Source organism: Trypanosoma rangeli (genome assembly GCF_003719475.1).
Source record: "Trypanosoma rangeli strain AM80 chromosome Unknown Tra_15.4_contig_00073, whole genome shotgun sequence".
NCBI classification, from domain to species: Eukaryota; Euglenozoa; class Kinetoplastea; order Trypanosomatida; family Trypanosomatidae; genus Trypanosoma; species Trypanosoma rangeli.
In genome coordinates, this window is record NW_021705817.1 from 31,620 (window position 1) to 43,200 (window position 11,581).

The 11,581-nt window shown below is 49.9% G+C and overlaps 4 protein-coding genes across 4 annotated transcripts, besides 7 other annotated features; all 4 read right to left on the reverse strand.

Annotated features, from left to right (window-relative positions):
• Positions 1–23: 23 nt before the first annotated feature.
• Positions 24–51: a microsatellite.
• A 163-nt stretch (positions 52–214) lies between these two features.
• Positions 215–232: a microsatellite.
• A 114-nt stretch (positions 233–346) lies between these two features.
• On the reverse strand, positions 347–1,792 carry TraAM80_02991 (putative lanosterol 14-alpha-demethylase; the record flags this gene model as incomplete). The annotated part of the gene is made up of 1 exon (XM_029379976.1): positions 347–1,792. The coding sequence occupies one exon, from the start codon at positions 1,790–1,792 to the stop codon at positions 347–349; it is 1,446 nt and encodes a 481-aa protein (XP_029240192.1).
• A 650-nt stretch (positions 1,793–2,442) lies between these two features.
• Positions 2,443–2,475: a microsatellite.
• A 247-nt stretch (positions 2,476–2,722) lies between these two features.
• On the reverse strand, positions 2,723–4,762 carry TraAM80_02992 (putative zinc finger domain protein; the record flags this gene model as incomplete). The annotated part of the gene is made up of 1 exon (XM_029379977.1): positions 2,723–4,762. One exon carries the CDS (start codon positions 4,760–4,762, stop codon positions 2,723–2,725), a length of 2,040 nt encoding a protein of 679 aa, XP_029240193.1.
• A 173-nt stretch (positions 4,763–4,935) lies between these two features.
• Positions 4,936–4,963: a sequence feature (A-rich).
• A 671-nt stretch (positions 4,964–5,634) lies between these two features.
• On the reverse strand, positions 5,635–6,198 carry TraAM80_02993 (uncharacterized protein; the record flags this gene model as incomplete). Its single annotated transcript, XM_029379978.1, has 1 exon — positions 5,635–6,198. One exon carries the CDS (start codon positions 6,196–6,198, stop codon positions 5,635–5,637), a length of 564 nt encoding a protein of 187 aa, XP_029240194.1.
• A 2,475-nt stretch (positions 6,199–8,673) lies between these two features.
• Positions 8,674–8,705: a microsatellite.
• A 79-nt stretch (positions 8,706–8,784) lies between these two features.
• Positions 8,785–10,218, reverse strand: TraAM80_02994 (putative SEC61-like (pretranslocation process) protein; the record flags this gene model as incomplete). Its single annotated transcript, XM_029379979.1, has 1 exon — positions 8,785–10,218. The coding sequence occupies one exon, from the start codon at positions 10,216–10,218 to the stop codon at positions 8,785–8,787; it is 1,434 nt and encodes a 477-aa protein (XP_029240195.1).
• Positions 10,219–10,907: 689 nt separating this feature from the next.
• Positions 10,908–10,964: a microsatellite.
• Positions 10,965–11,230: 266 nt separating this feature from the next.
• Positions 11,231–11,299: a microsatellite.
• Positions 11,300–11,581: the final 282 nt, after the last annotated feature.

Below are 11,581 nucleotides of genomic sequence, written 5' to 3' on the forward strand. Positions count from 1 at the left end.
TCGCCCACCCACCTACCAACTAGTATATATATATATATATATATATATATAGTTGCACTAGCGGGAAGTGACCTATTCGCACTTCAGTCCCTTCTGTGACGCAGCCCCGTTCCCCCGGAACTCAGCAGACGAAGGCTCTTACATCTGTAAACCAGCTCACCCCAAATGTTCCCACACGAAACACTCGCATTAGGATTTGTAGTTCTACTTTCATCCCCCCCCCCCCCCCCCCTCTGGAGTTATTCCCCCTCCCTTGTCGCTGTTCTTCGTTTTCTTTCCTTTTGTTTTTGCCCCATTATTGTATTTTTTGTTTGAATACCCTTTTGTGTGGCTGTCTGTCTCAATCTCACGAGGACAGCTTCTTCTTGCGGAAGTACTTCACGCGGCACTGACTGAGCGTGGGACCCACGACCATCGTGTGGTAGTCTGGCTCCGGAACCTCGTCTCGCAGCAACTCAAAGTCGTAGTCGTGGAAGGCAGTGGCAAGAATCGTTTTGACCTGTAACAGACCAAATTTTTGCCCAATACATTTGTGCACGCCAGCACCAAAGCCAATAAAGGCCCCTTCAATCTGCTCCACACGCTCCGGATCCCACAGGCGTGGATTTGGAAACGCTTCCTCGTCCTGGTGTGAGAGCAAGGGCGAACAGGCGATAATGTCGCCTTTAGGAACCACATATGGGCCAACCTTCACCTCGGACTTCACCATACGCATGAGCATTACAAGTGGAGGATCACGGCGAATAGATTCACGGGCGCAACGCTCAGCAAATGGCATCTCATCCATGACATTATCATAGTTCAACTGTGCCGGGAATTCGTTAATCTCCCTGTGCAATTTTTCCAAGTGTCTTTTGTTCTTTGGGTGCATGAGATGCAGCATAGACCAGGTTGTGGTGATTGTTGACGTGTGCTGGCCTGCAAACATGGCGGCAACAATCATGCCACACACCTCATGAAGCGACATGGGGGTGCCATCACGGTACACAGCCTTAAGAAGTCCAGCCAAGAGGTCCGAGGTGTTGCTATCTTTGCCCGCCTCCTCCTCCTCGCGGGCAACAATAATCTCACTCAAAATTTTCTGAAGTTCTGTCCGAGCCTCTCGACAGCGAGCCGACTGCGGCAGAGGTAAACGCAGCAACCACGGAACAAAGACAGCGGCGGGGATCAGGCTGCTTTCCATCTTGGCCAAAAGCTGGGCAAATTGTCGAGCATCCAAGCGTTTGCGTAGATCCTCACCAAAAAGGCACTGACAGGCTGTGTTGATGATCATGGCACCACAATCCTCGAGGAGATTGATCTCTCCCTCATCTTTATTCCAATTATGTGCCATGAACTTGCGGACTTCGTGCTGAATCGCAGGGACAAAGTTCTGAAACTTCGCAATGGTCAACTCCTCCGCGAGGATGTTTAGCTGCTCCCGCATCCTCGGGTACGTCGCAGCGTAGGCGACGCCCTCGCCGAACACAGGGACCATAAAGCTGTACACCTCACGCGGAGAGAGGATCTCGTTGCGTGGCAAGAAAAATCGGCTATGCTCGCGTGGATCGCCCACAATCGTCACACGTTTTCCCGCAATGTTGATGGTAAAAATGCCAGACTTAAGCTCTCGCTTGCATCGTTGCATAAACCCAAGCGGGTCCTCGCCGAACTTCACAATATGTCCTAGAAAAGGCACTGTGACAGGGTACACGGGCGGATCCGTTGGGCGGGTTGTGTTAAATGACTTTATAAAGTATACCGAATACAGCACAAGAGCCGTAAGGCCAAGGATGAGGATCTCAAAGAGCATTTGACCGCTGGATCTCCCCAATGTATGTGTATCAGTGTGGGCGTCACTGCTCTCCTCGGTTTTTCTTTTTTTTTAATTCAATCTTTGCCTTTTTTTTTCCGTTTTTTCCTTCTATTTCGTCGCATATACGCAAGAAGAAGGCGCAGAAAACCACACGATCAGCAGGCAGGAAAAACAACACCTACCGCAAATGCATTTTTATGTCTCATCGCCCAGCATGGCATGCGGAGGACAACACACATACGCACACACATGCATGCGTGTGTGTCCGGATGTGGGATGGGGATGATAAAAAGAGAAGGGGCGTATGAGAGGGTATGTCAGAGACAGATGATGTCAAGAGACACATCATCGTCGAGAGAGATATATATATAACTTAAAATGAACCCCCGTCCTCCTCTACGTCCAGCGGGACAGTGACGCAGAGGGACGTTGCAGAAGGTGTTGGCAGCGCATCCCCAATGACAGGAAAAAAAGGCGAAAACACATTTTCGCACGTGGGTACAGAGTGGGACAATGCCAAAGAAAAAAAAAACGGCAACAGCAAAAGAAATTTCAATGGCGGAGCACAGACCAGACAAACACCACACCTTCCACATTGCAGATGTACATGCCACATTGTGAAACAAACAATATGAGTGATTCACGCAAACAACAACATCAACGACAGCAAACAAAAAAAAAGTGACAACTTTCTTCTACTAGTTATTCACTTTCCCACACCACGTCCTTTTAACATTTTTCAGCGGGCCGCCTCCATGAGAGTCACCTACACGCACACACATGGCGTGGCAGAGGCAGAGGCCAACGTTAGCCAATGGTGCACGCATTGCTCCGTCCAATTGTTACATGCTAAGAAATATTGGCAAGTGTATCCCTCCCACCATTTTTGGCCAAAAATATGACGTTTCAGATTTGACTCTATTCGTCTTAAGCACCACCCATTTCATGCACCTGAAGCCCTTTACCAGCACCGTCCGAGGAACCATCCCAGTGGGGGTCCCGCATCACTTGTTGCCGCTGCCGCGTGATGTACTCAAAGGTTGTCAGCCCGAGGCGACGCAACATGATGTGAAAGCCAAGCAGGTGCACGAGAGGTGACGCCGCTGCCAGCATGAGTATGCAAAATACAATGGGGGCAACGCGAAAGAACCACGAGTACGCCGACAGCTGCGTCCACCATTTGGCTAAAAGAACAGTGCCGGTGATAAGTGCCAGCACCATACTGAAAAGCGCGGAAATGATGAAGCTAATAAAGAAACGGTAGTTTCTATCTCCAATGCACACATTCAGCCATTTGCAATGATGGTCGAATCCACTGATGCACTTGTTGCACGCCTTACAGTGTCTGGAATTCAAACGTGTAAGCCGTCTACAATAGCAACACGGCTCTCCCTCATTTGAGGTGTCCCCGTTTTCGCGAAACGATAAGATACCCCACAAAATGCATGTTGACAGAATCGCCAAACCTGTAAGAGTCACAAGTACCAGCATCTCGGGCAAACAACTCGTGTATCCACCGCGGTGATGCAGTAGAGCATAGGCTGGTACGATCGAAATCCAAAAAAGGATGTTACTAAGCGTTGTCAAAGTTATAGCTATTATCTGTAAACAATGAAGAGGCCACTGAAACGCGTGCTGTCGTGAACGAGCAAGCTGCCAGCTGTCAGGGGATGAACGATCCACACAACAAGATACACATGGTGGTTTGGAGTATCCCTGCATAGACGACAGCACACCACTGTCTAACTCGGAAGCGTGCACGCTTCTCAATGCTTCATCCGTGAGAAAGTGGTCACCATGTGAAGACTCACACGTCTCATGTGGGGCAACCTCTGAAGATGTGGGAATACACTCTGCTGCAGTGCCCATGTACTCTTCTCTCTCTACTATTAATACAGGGCAGCCACCATGCTCCGTGTTAAACATCTCCCGTGGGTACCAGTGTTGTTTCTGCCTAGAAACTAACACAGATGGGCCTAGGTCAATACTTTCATTGGTTTCGTCTCGGGGCGAGAACACACACTCAGATGATGCAGCAGCATTGTTCACCACAGAGAAATCTTGTTTAACACTCACAGTTACTTCCTGTTTCTTGATTCCATCTCCCTTCTGTGATCTCTCCCTGTAAGATGTTACACCATCGCGTAATACTCTATGCGTGGGCAACGCTACCATCTCCTCCGTCTGGATGCCATTGACATGGACGGGAACTGGCAACTGACTCCGGCCGTCGCTACCAACAAAATTGTGCTCTACCAGACACCCGTGCTGAACCACGTGCCTAGATGGAGGACGTCGCTGATTTGATGTGAAGATGGTTGTTATATTCGACTCTGGGCCATCAACAACTGACAACCTGGGAAACGTCCCACCACAAATTGTGTCTTTACTCTTTTTTCCCCTTTCATCTTCACCCGGCTCCCGCTCATTTTGAGGCTCCATCGCATCTTCAGCCTTCTGCCTCTGCCAATTAGAGCTAGAAGAGAGGTTGGCACCATTTACTATTGAACCCCGCCTTTCAACGTCTACCGCGCTCACCGCCGGTGCCAACGTCGGTCCCTTCGGCGCCTCACTGGAGCGAACACTACTCATACTGTGGCCACTTTTGTGACGCTTACGTCGTCTCCTCTCTACGTCACCTTCAGTGCTAGGTACAGCGGCATCGCCACTCTCACCGGAAGGGTGGTGGCTTCGTCGATGCCGCCGGCGGTGTTCGTGCCGGTGTCTGCTCGTCGATCTAAGCTCCGTCGATGCCAATTCGGCCTCGCGGTTGTTGAGCCACGTATCCCGTTGTGGGCCACTTCCGCTAGCCGTATGTTGCGTCATCTCGGCGCGTGAGACGTGCGCAGAGACACTGGAGGACGCGTGTGACGAGGAGCGATACTGCAAACTGCCTGCCATCTCCTCCCGCGGCGGCGCCCCGTCCGAGAAGGGGCCACGCCTCTCCCTGCCGTTGGGTTGCGACATAATCGCACCCTCACGCCCTGGTATCCGCTGGGGTTGTCTCCCGCTGCCCCGGTGAGCCCTTCAAGGACTCAAGTCTCTTCCTTTTCGTCTCGCTTTCGTGGAAGAAATGCGATCAAACAAACGTCGGCCAATAAGTGGGTGCTGGTGAAGATTTCACACCCACCCTACTCTGGAAAGAAAAAAGATAAAAAGAAAAAAAAAGCGCAGACAGGTTGACCCTCCGCCCCGCCCAAATACGGCACTGCCCCATGTGGGCCCAACGACCCCGTCGCATGCGCCGCATCCGAACGCGTACAGTTGAGTCGAGGGCGTCAGACCCATCTCCGCCGTGCCGCCCAGGGTTGGATGGCGGTGCGCGGAGGAGGAACGCGACACAGACGATTGGGGGACAAAAAAAGAAAAATCTCCCCCTGGCGCGGGGTCGCAGCGGCGAACAGACTCCTCTCCCCACAAGGCAGCGGCGACACTAACACTGCGTGTGTATGCGAGAAACAAAAAAAAAACAGTAATAAGAGCTAACACAACAACATTGCGCCATATTTGGCAAACACCAACCGTGTGTACGTGCGTTTTTTTTGTTTTTAACATCACTCACTCGCCCACACATTTTTTATTGTTATTTTTTTCGTTTTAAAGAGAAATTATTTTAATGTAAAAAAAAAAAAAAACGGGCGAAAGAAAAACTGCTTTTCCAACACCACGATGAGTACGGCGAGTAACACTGCCATTAAGCTAATAGGCTGATATAAAGTCCGCCAGGCAAGGGGGAAGGTAATGCAGGCAACCTCACAGCGCTCCTGCATCTCCCTCAAATGTCGCATATGCCAAGATAGATTGGCTCTGTCAGGGATTTGCCCAAACCACACCGTACATCACAAGGAGAAGCTGGTGCTGCACAGGCCAATGCGAAAGTACGATCGTATATCCCTCAGTCGCGTCATCCAGCAAAGACCTCTCCAACAAAAACCTGCACGGCTGCTCACTGCAAGAGCAAGGGTCAATGCTGTATAAGGTGTGTGCAAAAGACGAGCTGATGCAACACCAACTTGGCGAAGCACCATTGATGTCCACCGAGACTTCTGAGGAGCGGCAGGCGCTTCCTCGATTATCCTGCACGCACCCCTTCCAGAGAGGGATGGTGCTATGCCAAAGGTGTCATCACGTCTCCACTCAGATGCTTCAAAATCAATGCCTCGTAAAGCGGCGTCAATACCGCATGAGTTGGCGTCTTTTTTTCCCAGCAACGGCAATGGTGAGTAAAAGTCCAGCACGCCATGGATGTAACTCGCTCCTTTTCGCAGTGGTCCGCCTCGCCCAGGCCAGCTGACAAACACGGTTAGCGAGTCTATCCAAGACCTTATGTCTTGGTTGATGGTGCAGTCACCCGCCGCTTCAGTCAACGGCTCCAGCGGAATTTCAGTGGCATCAATGTTCATCGCCTGCTGACACTGATGAAACTCAGAAAACGACTACATGGTTGTCCCTACAGATGCAATTAGCGGCGCCTTGTTGCTCACCGTTTCGGCGAGCAATATACACAAAAACGCAGCCGTGGCTATTAAGGGAAGCAAAGCTAGTGACCGCAAAACAGCCGGCAGAACATGCGCTGCAATGCGTTTTGGTGTCTCACGCCACATACGGAAACTGCCAGATGGCGAAAGCCACCCACCAAATAAACACCCGCCTCAACACACCTTGCCACTCCCTTCGCTTTACGAAACTTTAATAAATACAAATTTCTCGTAGAAGGAGCACGTTACCAATGTGGGCCCGAGGACATACTTCGTCATCATCATTATCCACAGCAGCAATGTCAGCATCAGCGTCAACAGGCCTCCCTCTAACATATCAAAACACGTCTGAAATGTTGCATGAAAACTGGTCGATCCATTCATAATAAATGCAGTTATCAAGTTAACATTGCACACCAGTGATTTCGTCACCAGCGTGCGGAGGACTGTTGTAATGTGTTCATATACAAGACCCGGCCGCATTGTCGCTCCGGTAACGCGCCACGCAGCATACCGCACACCCGTAGGCGCGTTAGCACCACATGGATGACAATGTACAAAAGACTGCAGTGCGCCTCAAAGAGGCTGCGTCCCACTGTAATGCGTCTATTCTCGTCCACAGGTCCTCCATAGCTCCCGTCCCTGCAGCAAAACCAAAAAAAAAAAACGCATAAAAAACTGTACCTCCAAAAAAAGCACACCGCGCCGGGCTGCGGATACAGACGGCCCTAGCAACGGCCCAACACAGTCGGTGCCGACCTCTTGCAGATATTCAAACGGCCAAACTACTGACACTGCTAATAACGCACACATCAGGGTGAGGCCTCGCCCCTCAGCCATCCCTTTGCCCGCTGCTGAGCAGAATCCACCACGCAAAGGGCACAGCTATTTCTCCATCTCACCTAGTTGCTTCCTTTTATTTTATTTTTCCTTTCTCGCCTTCCTAACGGTGCACACGACACGCACAGGCAGGCAACCACCGAGCGAGAGAGGCAAGAAAAAAAAAAAGCGACGGAAGAAACGAGCCTGAGCGTTTAGGCATCACACACAAACAAGAAGCACGAGGAACCATTTAAGTGACTTTCATCACAAACACCCGCACTCTCCAGGCCCCTCAAAGGCAGCTCTTGGCACACACCAGGCGCATAGCACTCAGCAAAAAAAAAAATCAAAGAAAAAAGAGGTTGGGAAGGGACATACACACTGAGAGGTCATAATAACAGGAAGAAGAAGAGACGTGGAGGGGGGGGGGGGGAAACAACGGCAGAGAATGGTGGCTGTGAGTCCATGATGTACCGTCACCCCTCACGCGTGGCAGTCCCCATCCCCATCTTTTTCCACCACCATCCCGGGGAAGAGCAGCACACCCTGCTCACTGGCAAAAACGCGCACATGCATACATGCATAGAGGAAGCAAGCAGCGACGACAACCCAATGTCTCCATCACCCACAAAAGGTGAGCATGCAGCTTTCAAAAAGCAAGCAAACTAAACAAGGAAAATACGAATGAAGGAAGAAATGCATGTGTAGAGGCAAACGTAAGAAAGTGCAAAACCCGCTTCTCCCATCGTCGTTGTTATTGGTTGCTAAATACTACAGCTGCCTCCTCACTCACACGCAAGAGCACACATATGCGTCTATTTCCTCCTTATTCTGCTGCTACCGCCCCTGTTGCCGATGTTGTTCTTCCCAGTGAGCTGACATGAATAATCAACTTCTCTTCCATTCCCCACCTCCTTTTTCCGTGTGTTTTTTTTTGTCTGCCCTAAGCGTTTGTTCGGTCCTTTCGCATTCAGTTACTTAGCCTCCTTCACTCGTACCCTCTCTCTCTCTATCTCGTTCAAATATTGTATACGATTTCCTTACTTTCTTGTGAGTCATCTTATTCTGTTCGTTTCCTTCCTGTAACGGCATGGCATAACTTCCTTTTCTTCTTTTTCCTTCTTTCACCATGATGCTAACGCCCCACCCCCACCCCTGTCACACCTCGCGGCACCCGACGCACATAGTAGTAGTACATTTATACATTTATAAAAGTACATAGAGAGGGGCGGACACAGGCATGCGCACACGCACAAACAAACATGGGGCGGTGCGGGGGGTGATGGTGGGCGGAGCAAGGGAGAAGCGTGCATGTCAGTGTATGTGAACCTCCATCACCTGTGGGAAAACTGCCAAATATATTTTCTGTCCTTCGCCACACATAGGTGGTGTCATGCACCGTAAAACTCTGCGTGTTTGGTGGTGGCGAACAAAATTCCTCGTTGTTGTGCCTATTAGAGACAGAAGGGGGCAAAACAGCCTTGTTTTGCCTTATCCTTTCTTTCTTTCTCTCCTTTATCTCATCGCCTCCCACGCACAGCCGCACACACACACACGTTATCCCTTCATCCCTCCCCGTTGTTCCTTTTCTTTTATTTTTTGTTTTTCTTCGATGCGCTTCACCGGGAACTCAACCCGGCTGGCCGGCCACACCATCACCGCCTCACCAACGCCGGGTTTGCTACAAATTTATGCAAGCTTATGCTTGAGGAAGCCGTAGCCCAAGTCCTTGCCCTCCTGCTGAAGGATTTCAAAGTACTGGTTAATCATCGTTACAGCCAGGAGAATTCCTGTGCCGCTGCCAATGGCACCAAGGAAGTCCGCAAAGATAGTGAGTGCCCCAACGCAGAGCCCACCGAAGCTTGCCGCTACAGGGATGTACTTATCCAGCAGACGTGCCATATCTTCCTCACTCTCACGAGCCTGCGCGAGCCAGCGACCCTCCGCCACAAGCCGTTTTGCCACGTCACGTGGGCCAGTGTGGCTGATCGTCACCCAGAGCTTTGAGAAGACGGCACATGAGAAAAGAATAAACACGACGTAGAAGATGCCGTGAATGGGATCATTCAACAGCTCATAGAGAGTGGCAGGAGGCGTAAGGTAGTAGGAGAGACCACCAACTGGGAACAGTTGACCGCTCTGACTGTACGCACGCTCCTCCCAGCGACCAAGGAGATTGATCAGGAAGTTGTGCTGTCCAAAGCGGCGCGAAAGGATCTGTGAGAAGAAGTTGATGTTTGAAACAACGCTAGCCTGCAGAATAATCGGCATGTTGCTGGTGTAGAAAAGCTTGATCATGTATGGCTGACGATCAGCACCAGCGTGGCGCGACTTGGTCATAAGCGGCACGCGAAATCCCTGGAAGAAAACAACAACTGCAAACACCACAAGTGTAGCAAAAATGTTCGTCAGATTTGGCAATTGTGGGCGGTAGAAGGCCTCCTTCAGCGCCCGTACCTTGTCGGAGCGCGACACCAGCAGATGAAAAAAAGCAATGATGGCGCCCTCAAACTCCGCACCACGGCCTGTGTTAATGGTTGAAGGAGAAAAGCTCTTCCAGATGATGGTGTCGCAGATATTTGTGGCTATGAAGAGTGATGTGCCGGCGCCAAGGCCCCACCCCTTCTGCAGAAGCTCATCCAAAAGGATGCAAATAAGCGTGGCCATCATAAGCTGTACCACGATGAAGCCACACATGATGGTGCCAATCTCCCGCACATCGCCGTACATGCCGGAGCTTACGTACGCCAAGGCCTCAACAGCGGTGATGAGAAGAGCCGCAATTTTTTGAATTCCTTCAAAAACAGCACGTTCCTTCTTATTGTTCGCATCGTAGCTGATTAGCCTCACTCCCGAAAGCAGCTCCATAATCAATGAGGCGGTGACAATTGGCGAAATACCAAGTTCCATGAGTGTCCCCTTGTTGCTAGCCAGCACCACACGCATCCAATAAAAAGGATCGCTCGCCTGGCCGGGTCGGGCACCATACACAGGAACCTGGCAGCAAACCAAAAATATGAAAAGCGCAGCTGCCGTCCACATAATACGCTCCTTGATTGGTGGAAGACGTTGCGGGCGTGACACCTCCGGGAGGAGCGCCAGAAGGGGCTCTGCCATCATCATGTGGTTAGTTACCCCTGCGAGGACAATTTATTTCTCTTCTCGTATATATATGTATATATCGCCTTTGATTGATGCTCGTGTGTGTTTAGCCGGCGCCCGCCCTCCGGAAAGCCACCAAATCTCTTGCGTTTCTTCTCTTCGTTTCGACCGCAGGGAAAATAAAGGCGAGTAAGAGAAGAAAAAGAAAATTTTATCGCGGGGTGAGAAGCAGAACCAACCACGAGCAAAGCCCCCCTCGTCAGAAAAAAAAAAATAGAAAATTAAAGGCTGGCAAACCCCAACCGATTCGACGCTCAAGCGACGACGACTCCAGCGAAATCCACAGGGTCGCATATATTACCAACGATAAGATAAAAAAAAACTGCATGTCCGAGCACCACAAACGCACCATACGCATACATACATACCTTGCCACTCCCCCCCAATGAGACACGCGCACTCACTTTGCGTGCATTCCGCACGCCGGGTTTGTCGTCTCCGTCGCTTCCAGCAGACTGTTGCTTGGGAAGTCGGGAGCGTAGTTGCGGGTAAACGCGTTTCATGAACACAAAGGGATAAAACAAGACAGATAGAAGCATACATATACATAAACAATAACCAACTCCTTAGTAACACCCTGTCAGGTCTGGCAAAGACCCGCGTATGGCATGGCAAACCAAGGAGAAAGCAAGGATCAAAGGGAGGGAAGAACGCACACACGCACACACACACAACAAAAAAAAAAAAAACAGCAGCAACAACAACAATAGGCATTTTTGCCACAACCCACATTGAACTGAAACGGAGGCGGGTGTAAGTGCGTGGGCAAAGAAATAAAAATAGAATGAGAGGCAAAAAAAAATGTATTTTTTTGTTTTTATGTGATATGAATATGAGTGTGTTTACCAGCGTGCGTGCGGTGCAGGCAAACAGTGAAAAAAAGGCCCATTGTGAGCGCGTCCCCACTCCACAAAGAGGTAACTCCCTAAACCTAAAAGTGCCGGAAGCACGGGAGAGAGACGGGTAAAGCAAAAATAACAATAATAACAATAATAATAATAATAACAATAATAATAATAATAATAATAATAATAATAATAATGTGTGAGAATCCACGGATGCAAACAAACAACTACAAAGAAACATGGTCGGCAAGAAAAAAAACAAGTAAGTAAAAATGAAAAGGCGTATGAAATCAAACACGCAACAAATGGCATACGCCCCCACTCGGCAAAAGCGCGCACACGAAATAACCGCAGGTGATGAAAACCAACTCGCAAAGCGGGAAAAACAAAAAAGAGTACTTCAACAAAAAAAAAAACAAAAATGAGGACCGCGGCTGCACCATCCACAGTTGTTAGTCTACACCCACCTTCTTTGCAAT